This window comes from Tachysurus vachellii, chromosome 1, assembly GCF_030014155.1.
Source record: "Tachysurus vachellii isolate PV-2020 chromosome 1, HZAU_Pvac_v1, whole genome shotgun sequence".
Lineage (NCBI taxonomy): Eukaryota > Metazoa > Chordata > Actinopteri > Siluriformes > Bagridae > Tachysurus > Tachysurus vachellii.
The window spans coordinates 6,848,690-6,867,848 of record NC_083460.1 but is presented as its reverse complement, the minus strand read 5'-3'; the positions used below and the strand labels follow the sequence as shown (position 1 = coordinate 6,867,848).

General features: G+C 39.2%; 1 protein-coding gene across 3 annotated transcripts in view; it reads right to left on the bottom strand.

The window, feature by feature from the left end:
* LOC132845943 (CUGBP Elav-like family member 5) overlaps positions 1-19,159 on the bottom strand; it is a 204,500-nt gene that overhangs the window by 42,777 nt on the left and 142,564 nt on the right. For all 3 annotated transcript variants that reach the window (XM_060870367.1, XM_060870383.1, XM_060870375.1), the window contains exons 4-6: positions 13,775-13,903; positions 10,279-10,358; positions 64-222 (exon numbers count right to left, since the gene is read on the bottom strand). In XM_060870367.1, the coding sequence (XP_060726350.1) occupies positions 64-222; positions 10,279-10,358; positions 13,775-13,903 (368 nt within the window). The remainder of the gene's footprint in view (positions 1-63; positions 223-10,278; positions 10,359-13,774; positions 13,904-19,159) is intronic.

The following is a 19,159-nucleotide window of genomic DNA, read 5'->3' as shown; positions in this document are numbered from 1 at the left end:
TACGTCAACGTGTGAGTGGGTGGGTGTAACCGTGAGTGTGTGAGTGCGTGGGTGTGCGCTCACAGCGTGTGTGTAGGTGCTGTAGGTGCTGCTGTATGTGCTGAATGGCAGAGCCACAGCAGGGTTGAAGATGCCAAACTGTCCGACCATCTGTTGCATGCGGCGGATGGTCCTCTCCTTATCGGTGTCTGCGAACTTCACTACCAGACTAGAGGATGCTCCCTGAGAGACAGAAAGAGACACAAATACAGAAGAAAGAGTTACAGGAACATCACCATATATATTTTTTGAAGAAAACATTATAGAACCTTCTCAGTTTTTCACATCACCGACTAAATACAGTACATCACTTCTTGAAATTGTGGTGATGTCACGTAAGATGGACTCTAGTTCACTAGACCTCATGTTATCAAGCTTGGATGTGTGTAAATCATTTATAGGAGCGTTTTCACAAGAAATATGAACCTTCTGGAAATCCAGTATGCTCGAGAACAAAACGAGCGAAAGAGCTTGCGTGAGAGGTGGTGTAAATTTAAATATAAAAATCCACGCTAATGTGAAACGAGAGTTATAGGCTTTCAAATAAATTGTAGAGTTACTGCAGGTTTATATAAGGATTATATTAATGTCAAGTTTTATCTGCATAACCGGAAGATTTGGCGCAAGCTCCACTTGGTGGGCTCTAGTTCACCAAGTCAGTCATGAGCTTCTAGTTTTTGTCATGAGCTTCACCTTTTTTGGAGCTTTTTGAGTGTCTCTAATTGCTAATCTGCTCTCTAGTGAATACGCTTCACTATACACAGGCGAGTGCCGTTTATTAACATACGCATATATGAACAAAAGCAGTGTTCACAAAGTAATATAATCTGGAGGGAATTTTTTTGAACAGTTTGGTGTAGGCAAACATGTCCACACATTCTTTACTGCATTAATTATGCCCATTGTAGCCAGGTATAATTATAGATTTTAACAGAAGCTGGTTTGTAGTTTCGCTTAAAACAAATATGATCATGACTGAAACTATTAGACTATTACTTTGAACACGTTAAATATTTATGTTAAAATTTTTAAGATGTGTTTAGTTAATGGGGGGCACGGGGTTTCCTCCGGGTACTCCGGTTTCCTCCCCCGGTCCAAAGACATGCATGGTAGGTTGATTGGCATCTCTGGAAAATTGTCTGTAGTGTGTGATTGCGTGAGTGAATGAGAGTGTGTGTGTGTGTGTGCCCTGCGATGGGTTGGCACTCCGTCCAGGGTGTATCCTGCCTTGATGCCCAATGACGCCTGAGATAGGCACAGGCTGCCCGTGACCCAAGAGAGTTCGGATAAGCGGTAGAAAATGAATACAGGCTGCCCGTGACCCGAGGTAGTTCGGATAAGCGGTAGAAAATGAATGAATGAATGAATGAATGAATGTTTAGTTAATCAAATGTGGTGCTAATTTTTTGGGTTGCTAGCCCAGTCACTTTACACTGCTGTTTAAAAGAAGAAAAATATGAATATGATCTACAATAACAGTCAATAAGGTTTTGCTGTAAGCTCCTAAAAGCGAAGCTTTTCCCCCATATTCGCCATTTTACAGTGACATTCATTACAGTGACATTACTGAGAAATCCAGTGTAGTATAGTGGAGACAACAAACGTTTGACTAAGTTGCAGGACACAACACAGTTATATGACGCATTCGTGTTGAATTGACAACGACAGCGATCTATGAGATGGCAAGCAGGATGGTGTATAGAGTCTATACTGGTATGATAGTTGGAGCTTTAGCAGCTGATCTGTTTGAGCAGATGAGGAGCTGAGAAATCTATACAGATTAAAGGACTAAAGCACCGCTGCATTGCTCTCTATAGATAGAGATGAAGCAAGAGCTAAATTCTACTGCACTGCTATCAGCGAGCAAGCAGCAGTGTCGTGGGACCCAGGAAACCGAGTCTGATAAAAGAGGTTTAAAGTAAAAAATAAAAACAAATCATCATTTTAATTCGAAATAAATCTGATCACAGGCCTGTTATAAACAGTCTCACTTTGGTCTTGTGTTTGAGTTAAAAATGATGTCATTTTTATGAATGACAAAAACTGTTTTGTCTCAATCTGCTTCCCATCACGCATTCTTTACACACACACGCACACACACACACACGCACGCACACACACCCACACACTCACACACACACACACTCACACACACACACACGCACGCACACACACACGCACACACACACGCACACACACTCACACACACACACACACAAACACACACACTCACACACGCACGCACACACACCCACACACTCACACACACAAACACACTCACACAGACACACGCACACACACACACACAAACACACACACGCACACACACACGCACAAACACACACACACACACTCACACACACACAAACACACACACGCACACACACACACGCACAAACACACACTCACACACACACACAAACACACACACAAACACACACACGCACTCACACACGCACACACACACACACACACACACACTCACACGCACTCACATACGCACACACAAACACACACACTCACACACGCACTCACACACGCACACGCACACACACACACACACTCACATACGCACACACACACACTCACGCACACACACGCACACACACACACACACACACACGCATTCACGCACACTCACACACACACACTCACACACACACTCACACACACACACACTCACACACACACACACACTCACACACACACACATTTGCTCATTAAGAGGCTTCTAATCATTTAGTGCAACACATGACCTTTGGTGAGGAGGCTACGACTTCCTGGAAATCAATCAGCTGTAAAGGCCAGAATACTCTCAACTAATGATCACACAGGAGAAAGGAGACAGCAGGAAGACGTGCCAAAGAGGCAGAAGCAACAGAAGGACAGTGGGGTTTAGTTTTAATAGCATCTTTGTTCATGTTGCTGATAATCTAAGTTTAAACATTTTATTTACACATACTGTATATTACTGATCATTTGTATGCCCCATGATGAAGAATGAAATGTAGTGTCAGCTCAAACCCCATTTCTCAACACACACCACAGCTTACACACACGTCCCCATCGCAGATTACACACCCCAGAACTCACACACTCCTGATCTCACGCTGAGAGCCAGCAACCTCTGACTTCCGGCGATAAAATAATTCATTTGTTTCTATTGATTGAAAATGACGGATGAGTCGATTTCCGTTCAGTTTCCAGATTAAACTCCAGCGTCTTGGTAAAAAGGGTTATCTCTAATATATTTTGCGAGTGACTGAATTGATGTGTTTAGTAAGTCAGACATGTTACACTAATGTTATCGCTTGTTACTCTGACAGAACACACAACCCCACGTTGTTACGATAACGTTGACGTGCCGTGACTTGGGTTAATGTTCATGTAAATGGAGCTTTTCCTCTTGGATCTCTAGAATGATTGAATGAATACAGACTGGAAGAAATCATTGAATATAAAATAGAGACAAACACACACACACACACACACACACACAGCATTTTCGATTGTTTAAGGTATAGTAGGTCACATCTACACTACATTCTACGGATGTCTCACACACACACACATACACACACACACACACACACGCATGCATACACACAGATTTTCACTCACCACAACTATACAAAGTATACGCTCAGTTTGTCTTGAGCACCCGAAGACACTAAGCCTGTTAATCTGACTTCTCACAGTTTCTCGATTCTTGTATATATTCTTTGCCTAGTTTGCCCTGTTTACTATCTCCTGTATTTTTTCTCCTGTCTTTGAACCTGCCTAGTTTTTTTGTATTCATTTGAACTAAAATGAACCCTTTCAGCATTTCTTTCATGAGACACGGCATATTTTCAGCCAGAAACACAACACGGCTGCAAGTGCAGCTTTCATACAGAAATCACTGTCATTGCATATATAATAAATAAAATATAAAAAATATACGTTTACAGTTAAAAAAAAAATCCACATTTTTGTTTGTTACAGAATGGATCAATTTTTTCCCCTATGATATCCTGCGTTATTTAATTGAATTCATTTATTATTTTAATTTATGTTTTAATTATTATTCCTTTTAATTGGATTCAAACCTTTTGTGTTTTATTTTACTATATTTTATATTGAATTATTAATAGTATTTTTTTATATTAAGCATGATATATTTATATGTGTAGCTTATTTTGATGATGGTCCGTGCTCGTAATCTTCTTTTGCTTCTTCTGGTAATAAACCGATCCAATTTTTTTTTACTGTGTGTAAAATGAGCATGCTATTTCTGCATTGCAGCTTGATAGCTTCTAGACTGCTTCTGAAAAGGTTACACTCGGTGGTGAAGTTGTTAATGCATAATTTTTTTATTATTAACATGCACTGTAAAAAAAACTTTACTTTTACTGGCATGGGATGTGTTTATTTTACCTGGAAACTTTAATTAGCTTTTATAGTAGAACACATCATTGGTGTTTAAGGTCCATGTTTTGTGCCTGAATTATTTTAAAGGTAAAGATTCAATGAAGTACTTTTATTAGAGTCGACACTGAACCCATATTCTGAAACTCCATCCCCAAAATCTGAAATGTTCATTCATTCATTCATTCATTCATTCATTCATTCATTTTCTACCGCTTATCCGAACTACCTCAGGTCACGTGGAGCCTGTGTCTATCTCAGGCGTCAATCTGAAATTTTTTTCTTTTTTAAATGAGTTACTATATGATCACATTTATGTGAAGTACTGCTTTAAGTCTAAAATAAAGATCAGAGTTATCTGTATTAGAATCCTCCTAAATACTGTCTCTGGTTTATATTCAAAGATTTCTGTCTGTATTCATTCATTCATTCATTCATTCTGGAGATTCAAGAGGAAAAGCTCCATTTACATGAACATTACATGTAACCCAAGTCACGGCATGTCGATGTTAATGGGCATCGTGTGTCCTGTCAGAGTAACAAGCGATAACATTAGTGTAACATGTCTGACTTAATAATCACATCAATTCTCTCTCACTCTCACTCATTCATCTTCTACCGCTTATCTGAACTACCTCGGGTCACGGGGAGCCTGTGCCTATCTCAGGCGTCATCGGGCATCAAGGCAGGATACACCCTGGATGGAGTGCCAACCCATCGCAGGGCACACACACACACACTCTCATTCACTCACACACTACGGACAATTTTCCAGAGATGCCAATCAACCTACCATGCATGTCTTTGGACCGGTGGAGGAAACCGGAGTACCCGGAGGAAACCCCCGAGGCACGGGGAGAACATGCAAACTCCACACACACAAGGCGGAGGCGGGAATCGAACCCCCAACCCTGGAGGTGTGAGGCGAATGTGCCAACCACTAAGCCACCGTGCCCCCCCACATCAATTCAGTCCCAGCAAAATATACTATTAGAGCTGGATTGCGAGACCCTTTTTACCAAGACACTGGAGTTTAATCTGGAAACAGAACGGAAATCGACTCATCAGACATTTTCAATCAATAGAAACAAATGAATTATTTTATCGCTGTAAATCTAATAGAAAATGACTCAGGACTAATTGTGTGAGACGTTTTTAGAATTTTAGCGGTTGTAGATGATGCCTTCAAACTTTAGACGCTCGTGAACAGGCACTTGGGGCGTCTCAGGGAGAAGGAGTGGGTTTGATATCAACATTTACTTTGAGAACAGAAACATATTTGTTTTTCTGCAGATTTCTATGAATATATTAAAACTATTAGGCTAGGGAAGAAAACAGAAAAACTAAAAATTCTTAAACCCCCGAGTGTCTATTTTCATGTGAGTCATTAACCATCACTGTGGACTGTGACATGACAAAGACATTCAATAGTGAACATGGAGACAACAAAAAGAGGTACAAATTACATTTCTGGCCATTAAATTTAAAAATGAAATCAGTTCCCTTACAGAAGTATTATATATGTATATATATATATATATATACATATATATATATATATATATATATATATATATATATATATATATATATATATATATGTATATTTATATATATACTACAAGTAAATAAAGCTTAACATATATATATATATATATATATATATATATATATATATATATATATATATATATATATATATATATATATATATATATATGTTAAGCTTTATTTACTTGTAGCTGGTCCTTACTGTGATTGGGAAAATAACCAACCAGATTACAATCCATTACAACTCAGTGTTCTTTATCTATAAAACAGATTATGAAAAGATTATTCTCCTCCTTCATTATGATGTATATTTCCTTTAGACTTTAGACAATCTCTAATTTTTGTCATCTTTGGTTCAAGTTTGCAAAGACTAGCCGTGAAAAAAGCAGAAAGGTAAGAATAATAGAACGCAGACCAAATACACCTCATTAGAAATAAATAAATGAACTTAATCTTAATATATTTCAGATAGATGATTCTACCGGGTGAGGGGGCACGGTGGCTTAGTGGTTAGCACGTTTGCCTCACACCTCCAGGGTCGGGGTTTGATTCCCGCCTCCACCGCCTCCACCTTGTGTGTTCTCCCCGTGCCTCGGGGGTTTCCTCCAGGTACTCCGGTTTCCTCCCCCGGTCCAAAGACATGCATGGTAGGTTGATTGGCATCTCTGGAAAATTGTCCGTAGTGTGTGATTGCGTGAGTGAATGAGAGTGTGTGTGTGCCCTGCGATGGGTTGGCACTCCGTCCAGGGTGTATCCTGCCTTGATGCCCAATGACGCCAGAGATAGGCACAGGCTCCCCGTGACCCGAGGTAGTTCGGATAAGCGGTAGAAGATGAATGAATGAATGAATGATTCTACAGAATTAATTCTACAGTCAACTGCAAACTTATGTAAGAGTACACTGTATGGTGGAAAGTCTTTTTTTTCCCCTTGGCTTTCACAGGTCATTATCATGTCATATAACATCATTTTCATTTCAATTTCTAAGCAGAGATGAAAATGGGATTTTTTTTTTCAGTCCAATCTCTCCCACCAGCTCCCGAAGGAATTCTGACCAATCCTGCATGCTCAAACAGTCATATTTTTTTCAGTTGTGCTTGTAATAAACGTATTATTTTGTTTATGTAAATGAAATACTTGTGTGGTATAATGAAACCCGTCATGGTCAGCGTTCTGTGAATGAGCGCATCAGTGCTGTGGGCTGCACGCCGTTATCCAGTCCCACTCAGTTAGTTTAAAGCCACACATTCCAGCTCATGGACGGTTTGTTTTCAAACTCTATTGAGACCTGAGATGAACATGGTGGAAAAACCTCTTAGACACTGATGTACACAGAATTTGCTTTCAAGAAGAAAGCAATAAAGAGGGATCTGTTGATGGACATGAGCTCCCATGCTGTGCTCTCTGTTCCAGTGAATTATTTCTGCTGAGCTGCTAACTCGTCCACATCGGGGCATACGATATGCGACGTCCTTAAACAGTGAGATACGATACACAAGTATATATAAAACGGAAGTATATATATACACAGTTCAGCTTATAACTCATAGTCATGTCTGTTTACTGTGTTGTCACGATGTTGATTTGGCTAGAACTTGCATCTGGCTTCACTTCCCAAACTTTACATTATCTATTAATCAGATTATTCTTAATGTAAATGTATAGCTACTGATATACACAAAATCTTTGACATATATGACATATGATATATATTTGTAAAGTTTGTCGTGACAAACTTTGATGTTGGCTTTGACAAAGCAAGTATTCACAAAGGCCGGTGCTTTTTGGAGGCGAGTGGACATAAGGGTCAGTGTTACTTTTGGAGGCAAGTGGACAGAAAGCTAGGGTGCCAAAACATTTGGAGGCAAGAGTGTTTTGATATGTCACATGTCCATGTTGTGCTAATTTCTGATTTTCATGTGACATCACGTGACGTGAGCAGAATACACGTGAGGCAGTTCCCCTCATTGGGCTGAGTGTTTTGATATGTCACATGTCCATGTTGTGCTAATTATTTATTTTCACGTGACATCACGTGACATGGCCAGAATACACGTGAGGCAGTTCTCCTCATTGGGCTGAGTGTTTTGATATTTGACATGTCCACGTTGTGATAATTTATGATTTTGCTTATTTTGGGGGCGGGGCTGCACGTGACGTCAAGTGGTGTCGAGTGCCAACACCAGAATACCCGATACCTCATTGGGCTAAGTGTTCTGATATGTCACATGTCCATGTTGTGCTAATTTCTGATTTAGCCAATACATCACGTGACGTGACCAGAATACACGTGAGGCGGTTCCCCTCATTGGGCTGAGTGTTTTGATATGTCACATGTCCATGTTGTACTAATTTCTGATTTTCACGTGACATCACGTGACGTCACGTGACGTGAGCAGAATACACGTGAGGCAGTTCTCCTCATTGGGCTGAGTGTTTTGATATATGACATGTCCATGTTGTGCTAATTTTTGATTTTGCTTATTTTGGGGGCGGGGCTACATATGACGTCACGTGGTGTCGAGTGCCGTCACCAGAATACCTGATACAAAAGTACCCAATACTTTTGAAGAAAAGTGAGGGTTTGGACATTTCATGTCAATACTGCATCATGCAATTCTTAATGTTGAATGATAGATAGATAGATAGATAGATAGATAGATAGATAGATAGATAGATAGATAGATAGATAGAGGTGTGGTAAATGTGTTGACTGGGGGCCAATACTTATGGAATCATTGGATTGATAGTGTGGAGTTGATAGTTACATGTATTGAGAGTCTCCTTTACATCTACAGTGACTAGGAGAACAGAAGAGAAGCCTTGCCTGAACTCTGCGCACGCTGCGTGTGTGAGAGATTAAAGGAATTTTAGGAATTCCCCATTCAAATCTATGGGAGTTTTTGGGATATTCGATCGCCGACTACGGGAAAACCGAAAGTTTGTCCGGAGTAAAGTCCTAAAGAACCTGGCCGAGCTTGGTGCAAATCGCTCGAAAACCTGCCGAGTTATAAACCTCCAAAGTTTATAATGGGAGTCTATGGGGGAAAAGGCCACTTTGAGCTTCCGTACCGGGAATGCCGGAATTCCGATCGCTTAGAAAAGTAATAGCAACAAACTTCAGACCAGGGTCTACGACAGGGTCTCTAGGAGGAGTAGCAATTAATAAAAAGTTCATTCATTCATTCATTCATTCATTCATTTTCTACCGCTTATCCGAACTACCTCGGGTCACGGGGAGCCTGTGCCTATCTCAGGCGTCATCGGGCATCAAGGCAGGATACACCCTGGACGGAGTGCCAACCCATCACAGGGCACACACACACTCTCATTCACTCACACAATCACACACTACGGACAATTTTCCAGAGATGCCAATCAACCTACCATGCATGTCTTTGGACCGAGGGAGGAAACCGGAGTACCCGGAGGAAACCCCCGAGGCACGGGGAGAACATGCAAACTCCACACACACAAGGCGGAGGCGGGAATCGAACCCCCAACCCTGGTGGTGTGAGGCGAACGTGCTAACCACTAAGCCACCGTGCCCCGCTTAATAAAAAGTTGTCTAAGAAAAATAACTCTAGCAGCATAACAGAATAATAAGCTTCATGAAAGAAATGTGTAGAATAGAAGATGTTAAATTCCATACAATACAATAAAGATTTGAAACTAGAAGTGTGCATAATAGATCACTGACTCGATTTAATACATCTCTATTCTCTCTCTGACACCTCCATTGTTCGCATTCTCTCTTTTCCCTCTCTCTTTTCTTCTCTGTTTTTAATCCCCAGTCAGTGTTTATTTATTCATTCTTATACAGATAGGATTTCATTCTTTTTCTCCATCCATCTCGCTCTTCTCCTCCTCCGGTGCTGAACCCCACCCCCCCACTCAACCAGATGAAGAATTCATCAGTCATGCGCACAGAGGGGAGATAAAGAGGAGTATTTCTCCAGAGTGGTGTAGAGGGGGGCAGATTGGGAAGGGGAAAGAGAGGAGTGATGAGAGGAGTGGAGAGGGTGATGGAGGGGGGAAAGGAGAGGGTGATGGAGGGGGGAAAGGAGAGGGTGATGGAGGGGGGAAAGAGCCTCAGCGTGGAGCAGATCAGTGAGCTCATTTGCACTTAGATTGACGTCGATGCAAGAGAAGGTACATGCAAGCAAGAGTCACTGCTCTGGAGCTTGAAGCCTTGTGAACATGAAATGACCTACTATTTGTGTGTGTGTGTGTGTGTGTGTGTGGGTGGGTGTGTGTGTGTGTGTAAAAAGATATACTCACAGGCATGGTCTGGCTCCCATGGAGGCCACTGATTGCTGACTGAGCCTCGGTGTGTGTGGAGAACTTAACAAAGGCACATCCTGCAGGACACACACACACACACACACACACACACACACACACACACACACACACACACGGGACAGGAATAAGATTAAGGAAATAATCCAGAGCAGTGCAGTAGACTTGCTGTGTGGCTGTGTCTAAATAACTCAAGATTGCGCGCACACACACACAACACACACACACACACACACACACACACACACACACACCACCACCACCCAAGATTCAGCAACTATTCTTTATACAGGATAAAGAATTTTCAGGCCAATGCTTGATTTTCTCGTTGCATCATTTCAGAGAAAAGGATTAATATTCATGAATATTACATGACATCATTCCACTCTTATTAGTCTGTTGTGTTATAGCTGTTGACAGGTGAATATTATAGTAACACTTTATTTGAAGGATACCTACACTGGGCTTTCGTAAGACATAAGACGTGCGTAAACATTTGAAATATTAATTCTGTAGGACATCTGTAGAAACTCCTGAGGTGACAAAGGGCCTCATTTATCAAGCTGGATATGAAACGTTTATTTGTAAATTTGTTAACAGGAACATTCACCCAAAGAAAAATGCTATTCCTGAAAATCCACTTCATTCAGAAAAGTTATATATTTTTACGGTTACGTATAATGAGACTCACTAAACATCCAACCTTGATTGACAGATAAAATCTGGTGATTGTCCAATTTTCTAAACAGATGATGCTGTCAGCTTTAAGTCACACACGTGAATTTGATTCAAATTTTGTGAAAATTTCAGTCCAAATAAAATCTATTCGATTAGGGGAAAAGTAATGGCGCCCTGTTAAAGGAGATTAAAAGGTTTACTCTTCTGTAGTAGCTGATACTCTACAATGGCTGAGCTGCATTATTGTTAGATGTAGCACACGCTACTCACGCTAGCCATCGTTTTGTTCTTTACCTTTTGTGGAGTTTTGTGCTCATCACTTACTTCATGATTTGCATTTATTCTACAAACAGCTCTACACAAGTGCGAAGAAAATCTCTGTGTACATTCGAAACTAGAACATTTCTATATATTTACTACAATATCGATAAATGAGGCACAGAAATTTTAGTGCAGTCAACATCAACCAGGTGAGAGAACACCTAGCATTTATGGCATGAAGTTATAATTACACATCCAAACAAACAAACACATAAATAAGGTGTCCTGTAATTACTCAATAGTTTATAGTAATTACCATATAATGTATAAGTAATTATCGAAGAAATCGAAGACTTAATTTAGCAATTAGCACGTTTTAATTCAGCACTCATAAATTTTGTTGTCTGCTTGCATTTGGGTAACAAAGTACAGGACTGTAAACTGGTCTGTGTTGCTCTGTGTATACCATTGTATTGCAGTGTATTGTACTGTCTGTCTTTCACTGTCTTCTGCCTTGTATTGTTTGCACACCTTTGCACACGTGCACTTTATGGGGAACTGTGTCGATGTACTTAGTTCTTAGTTCTGTGTTGTTTTATGTAGCGTCAGGATCCTGAAGGAATGTAGTTTCAAATCACCATGTACTGTACCGGCTATATATGGCTGAAATGACAATGAAAGCTGTCTGTGTGTGTGCTTGAGTGTGTGTGTATGTGTGTGTGTGTGTGTGTGTGTGAGAGAGAGAGCCTCTTGGATGGGATTTGAATGATACTGGTGTCCCGCTGAGATGCAGTTACTCAGGAAAGGATTCTGCCACTTTAGTGTCAAGGCCTTCCGTCAAACGCCTCCATGCTGGAACATCAGCCTGACAAGCTGGCATGTTTGTGTGTGTGTGTGTGTGTGTGTATGTGTGTGTGCGTGTGTACAAAATACATGGGTTTGAGAAAAAGAGTGTCAGAGCATCTAGCTGTCAGCGCATACATCATGTATGTGTTTTAGATTTGTGTGTGTGTGTGTGTGTGTGTGTGTACAAATACATGTGTTTGACAGAAATAGAGTAAGAGCATCTAGCTGTCAGTGCATACATCATGCATGTGTACTAGATATTGTGTGTGCGTGTGTGTGTGTGTGTGTGTGTGTGTGTGTGTGTGCGCGTGTGTGTGTAGACAGACTGACAGAATAAAACAGAACGAGTAAATGACAGCACAGCTGGAGTCCATCCAAATGCGCTTCTATTTACAGGGCAGGTTTTTGTGTTCATAGGAATCAGTTGTTTCTCTTTGTGCAGATCAAGTGTTTCACTTTGTCGCTGAAATGCTGCAAACAATCTGAAATCAAAGCGTAAACCATGTTTCTCATCGAAACACTTTCTTTTTAGGTTATTCTTCTCAGGTTTATCTTGTCGAGTTATTCATACAGCACGTTTCATACAGAAAATCAAGCTCAGACTGCTTTATAGGACATGTTAAAAGTGAACCAACAAACGCCGAGAAGAAAATGTGAAATGTTCCGTAACATTCCTGCCATAACAGTCAAATATTTAATCATACTAATCATTTAATACTGGTGATCTCAGCTAGGTTTCGCTAATAGATTAGCGTTAGAGTTAGAGACTAGGGCATTAAATCATAAGCAGTCAATGAATATAATTGAACTATAAAAGTCACAGTTTTCCAGTATTCCAGGAGATGGAGCTGGACTTGATCCAACTACGTCTGTACACCAAAATCTAAGCTTCTTTCCTAATCACACAATGCCGTACATTACCTTACACACTTATCCAGCCTGAAACACACTCTGATGTCTCCACACCCCTGGAATTTTGGCTTGACTCCATCCAGGTAGGAGGAGCTGGATGAGGTTAGACTTCACCCCACTGAATTTTTGTTCTGCATCACAGAGCTTTTTGGCTTTACTTTGGTTCTGTATACTTTATTTAAATTCTGTTAATATAACAATACATTCAAAAATTGAATATTTCCTCTAACAGAAGTGTTTTTTCTCTTCGACCACAATAATTTCCCAAACATTACTAATTCCTTATTCCTAATTAAAGAACAACACGCCATACTTTTATTCATTTATAATTCAGGATTTGAAATCATGACCGGTTGCTTCGCTTTCTTTCTTTTTTGTTCCTTATACAAGTCAATGTGTATGTGGTTACCATAGAAACAATTACACAGAATGAACTAATATAAAAAGCCTTTCTGAAGTATGTCAACTGTAGACATAAAAAACTATAAAAAAAATGTATAACAATTATATAATAATAATAATAATAATAATAATAATAATAATGATAATAACAACAACAACAATAATAATACATTTTTCGATTATTATTATTATTATTATTATTATTATAACAACAATAATAATAAATTTTTCGATTATTATTATTATTATTATTATTATTATTATTATTATTATTATTATATAATTGCTATTAATTTTTTTTTAAGATTGCTATTTTATAACCTAAATTAAATATTCATTTTCATGAACATGACTTAAGAAAGAAGCCTCTTCACACCTTTGCTGTTTCCGTCAGGACCCCTCAATACAGTGCACTCTTCTATCACTCCATAAGGCTCGAAAAGGCGGTACACGTCCTCCTCTGTCTGCTGTTTGTTCAGCATGCCGACAAACAGCTTCCTGTCCTCTGCAACACAAGATTGTAAAACATGTCTGTTATAATTCCTGTCATGTCATCTTCATTACTTCAGTTCTTCATTTAGCTGTCTAAGCATCACACAGATATACTGTATGAGTGCTGCAGATGCTGGTGACCTGAGAAATCACACTAGTGCCCAGGACATCACCTAACACTGGTGAACTCTGCACTGGAACATCAGGAGTAATAACAATAATGAAACACTATGAGTCTCTGAAATCGATACCTATTAACACACACAAGCTACATATCACAGAACTCCTGTACCAATTAAAGCTGCACAAGGTGCTGTCATGGCTCATGTTCACACTTTTATGCCTCTCATTTTCCTGAATATCACCACTTAAAGTTGTATTTGACAAATGTGAGTCTCCATGGATTAATACATGATCGTAAGACAACTATCGTAACACAATATTCTCCCATTTCAGCACGCTGGTTCAGATAACGTTCAGAAACGTGATGCTATCTCAAACACACTTCGAATAGATTCCACTCCTTATTGTGCTGTCTTGTTAGTTATATACAGGACACTAACACTTGTATATTTGCATGTTCATGCAAGTCATCCAATCATGTGGTGGCAACACAATGCACCAAATTACACAGATACAGGTCAAGAGCTTTGGTTAAACATAATGTATTAGAACTAACACATTAATATAAACCTGTGACTTGTGGTGGAGCTGGAAGTGCTTCTGACCAATTGGAATCAAGAATTCGACAGTACTGTGGTATGAATAGGTATAACACACAGTAGTAAATGTAGTAAACAAAATACTTACAAAACTATAAAATATATAAACAATTTTGATGTAATAATTTGAAAACATGAAATGTGAATGGGGGCACGGTGGCTTAGTGGTTAGCACGTTCGCCTCACACCTCCAGGGTTGGGGGTTCGATTCCCGCCTCCACCTTGTGTGTGTGGAGTTTGCATGTTCTCCCCATGCCTCGGGGGTTTCCTCCGGGTACTCCGGTTTCCTCCCCGGTCCAAAGACATACATGGTAGGTTGATTGGTATCTCTGGAAAATTGTCCCTAGTGTGTGATTGCGTGAGTGAATGAGAGTGTGTGTGTGTGTGTGCGTGCCCTGCGATAGGTTGGCACGCCGTCCAGGGTGTATCCTGCCTTGATGCCCGATGACGCCTGAGATAGGCACAGGCTCCCCGTGACACGAGGTAGTTCGGATAAGCGGTAGAAAATGAATGAGTGAGTGAAATGTGAAAGTGTAAATCTGTTCTTGGTGACCAGAGCATGGTTGTTAGTCCCAGACAGGATGGTGTGTGTATTTAAGAAGCTGCTGAGATTTAACACAGTGTTTACACCAAATGGTACAAAAAAGTCAAATACTCACTGTTTACAACCACTGTGTACAGAAGAGCATCTCAGAACACACAATTCTGACACTAGATTGTTTAATTCGGTCATCAGGAGCCTGAGGCTGCACAGCAAAACCAGACAGCTGATTAGAAAATCTGATGAAGGTTAATTTTTGCTGCCATATGATTGTATAATTAGATAATTGCAGGAATGAGCTGTAGTACACGGAGTAAATCTGAGCTAAAACTACATATATAAAAATACATCTATGCAATTTCATTCTTTTATGTCATTCTGCATTAAAAATTTATATGAAAATGTGTAAAACATTACGAGATGCTTAAACTTTGAAACGAAATTTCACCGACTGCTTTAAATATGTGAGGACTTTTTAGGTTTTAACTCACACGTCAAGTCAATGGCTTATTTTTTTTATCATTTAAACCATACATACATAAGTTCAGTATCCAAACTTATCAAAAAAAATGAAAGATAAAGAGAAGAAATAACTTATTCATGCTTTTACAGTGTGTGAACTGTACTATAGTATTCACAGCGAGGGATACACGACAACTACATGATTAAAAATTCATAAAAAATATATTTCCTATTATAACCATTGAAAAGTGCAATATTATAAGTGTAACATAATGTGGTATTATGACCTTTTCTGTGTTGCCTGTTTTTTATCTCCAGTCCTGAAGACCCCCTACCATGCACAGTCTGATGTTTTCCCTACGGTAACATTCATGATGCAGCTGATCAGCTAATTATTAAGCCCTTTAATGAAGTGAGCCAGGTGTGTTGAAGAAAAGAAAAAGCTCAAACTGTGCAAAGCAGGGGGTTCCCAGACCTGAGGTTGCGATCCCTTGTGCAGTGTAAGGATTGTAACACAATAAGCAGATGTGATTATACAAAAATAGGGAACGGGGTGGTGTGATACCCGACCTGAAGTATCCGTCGTTTTTACCAACGACAACAATTTTTACATGGATACATTCATAGTTACATTTAAGCTTAACACTTTATAATAACAGTACAGGAATAATCAAGCACTAAATTAATACCTGAACTAACCCTATAATGGTAATCGTGTCTTATTTGCTACATGAGATTCTAAAAATTCTGGACCAACTACATGATCAATACTTTTCCTTCCTGAAAAAACTGGTGTATACAATTTGGGACTTGTCTTCTGCAACCTGGGGAATGTATCCACTTCTCATGTGTCTAAAAGAAACTAAATGAAATGTTAAAAATGTTGCAAATACGATGCACACGATGTCTTCGTATTTGTTCAACAATGCTGTGGTCGGTAAATTGCCATAAGCACCCAATTTATCAAATATGATACAAAATCAGGTGTAAATGGTTAGCAAAAAATTTCTGGACATTTTTTTTAAAGGCCCAGTAAACATCAGTAAACCCAAAAAACAAAATAGAATTTTCTGTCAATAATGTTAGGATTTATGGGATTAAATATGAACTAATATACTAATGTACATGTACTAATTATCAACTTATAAAGAGCTAAGCTTGACTAGGTCTTACAAATTCATGCGTGAATAACAGCCGCCATACTGTACGTACACGTAACTCAATCAAACATGCTCTATATCATAATTCATTTCATTTCAATTTATTTTTATAGTTTTTACCAACTGACCTTGTCTCAAAGCAGCTTTACAGAAGCATAGAAACACAATTAAAAATTGCAAAGTTAAAAATGAAGTTACTATTTTATCTCTAACATTTATCCCTAATGATTAAACCTGAGGTGATGGTGGCGAAGAAAAACTCCCTGAGACGATATGAGGAAGAAACCTTGAGAGAAACCAGACTCAGAAGGGAACCTCATCCTCATTTAGGAAAACTGCCTCATATCAGATTGACTCTGCTTTTATGAATTACAATAAATAAATAAATAACGTTACGACTGTGATGCTCATTGGTTAATGTTAGTTGTCATAGGCGTACAGTAAGTAGGTGTTTTGTAGCAATATGAAACCAAAATGCATTTAATCCTAATGTCTAGACTGTTCATATAGACTTCCATTATTTGTTAGCAGCATTAGCTTTTCAGCTAACAGTGTCAAATTATCGACAAACATTCCAGAGAAGAAGTAATATAAGTTACAAATACAAATAAGTACAAATTTAAGTGGCTAAGGATAACGGAAGTTCAAGCTGCTAAGACAAAAGGACAGCTGGGTGAGTTGATTGCTGGATTTCCAATTCTATATTTAAAGAATGGAACAGATTGGCCAGCGATGCTCAGTATCAACAACAACCGAGCCGTCGTTTCTTACCAAACAAGAGCATGGCAAATTGTGTTCTCTCTATTTTCCATGTCGAGAATGCCAGTTAAATACAGGGTTCAGTTGTTTTGAGAGCTAGAACATCCTCCTAGTCTGGTATCGAAGCAAAAGTAGGAGATTTGTTGTGAGGTTACATGTTATCGGGGCTGGTAGAGCAAGGAGAGGGATTGAGCCAGAGGCTTGAGAACTGAGGAAGCGTGCCATACTGGCGACAGAGGGATGGAGGGAGGAGGAAAAAGGGACTGCTGGCGGGAGGTAAAAGAGTGAGAGAAAGCTCTAATCTTGGGAGAAAGCACATGGCACAGGCCACCTGCCAAATCAATCAGAGCTGACCCACAATAGCGGCTGTACACAAACGCCACATTTTGGTCACAAACTGTGAGAGAAAGAGAAAGGGTGAGAAAATGTTGCTATGCTTGCCAGAGCGCCTATGAATAAACCTTCTATTATTCCCCTTTCATGTACCCAGTGTGTGTCATGGGGAATTTGTGTGCCCACTGTGAGCGAAAGAATTGGCACCTCATCAGTAAGGACATGCTGATTAGTGTGTGTTTTTTTTTTTTTTGCTTTTCTTTCTTTTTTAAGGAGGTGTGACAGGGCAAGAAAATGTATTGTGTTCATTAATCATTATCTCCATATTGCCTTTGAAATATGACAATTAGCCCTCTAATAAAGCACAATTAAATATATAGATTTATTTACCACTATTTATGTGGGGCCAAAATGTTGCATTTTGGGTAATAACATTAAAAAAAATAACATTAACCACACAGCAGAGCTTTTGCAGCTTTAAAAACAAAGAAGATGAATACTGATCTTAAACAATACTGATCTGAGCTAAACACCGGCAATGTTATCTAGCTAGCTATTAAATCTGATTGGTCAGAAAGTGTTGGTTCGTTTTCTATAAGTCGCTTTGGCATTATTTCTAGCTTTAAAACAAATCACAGGTTTAAATGAAGGCATGTCAATTGAAATTAACACACAATCTGAATTTTACAATTAACTTAGAGATCATGTAGAAAAATAAGTTTTCTATCTTTAAAGGCCAAAAAAATTAATTTCAGCCTGTTTTGTTGAGTCCATGTTCTTTGTCATGGCAAACTCCACACTGGTGGTTAATAGGAAATAAACACAGATATACTCTGGGTCCAACACTTACTAAGACTAAGGCTAATATGTAAAGCCAATTAACTTTTAATCCAAGGCCAAATCATGGAATTTAATCTCATTTGTGTCCATATTCAGCCTTGAATTTCTTTGTCATGTCAAACTCTACAACTCTTATGAAAATAGACACTCCGTGCTTTGTGGAAGTTTTTGGAAGTATTTCTGTTTTTACCTAGCCGACTAGGGACGATATATTCGTACAGAAGTTCCAGTAAAACAAAAATGGTTTGTTTTTCTCACATAAAAGTTTCTATTTTAAAAGTAAATGTTGATATCAAATGTGTTTTATCAAATGCCCCATGTGTTTGTTCATTCATTCATTTTCTACCGCTTATCCGAACTACCTCGGGTCACAGGGAGCCTGTGCCTAACTCAGGCGTCATCGGGCATCAAGACAGGATACACCCTGGACGGAGTGCCAACCCATCGCAGGG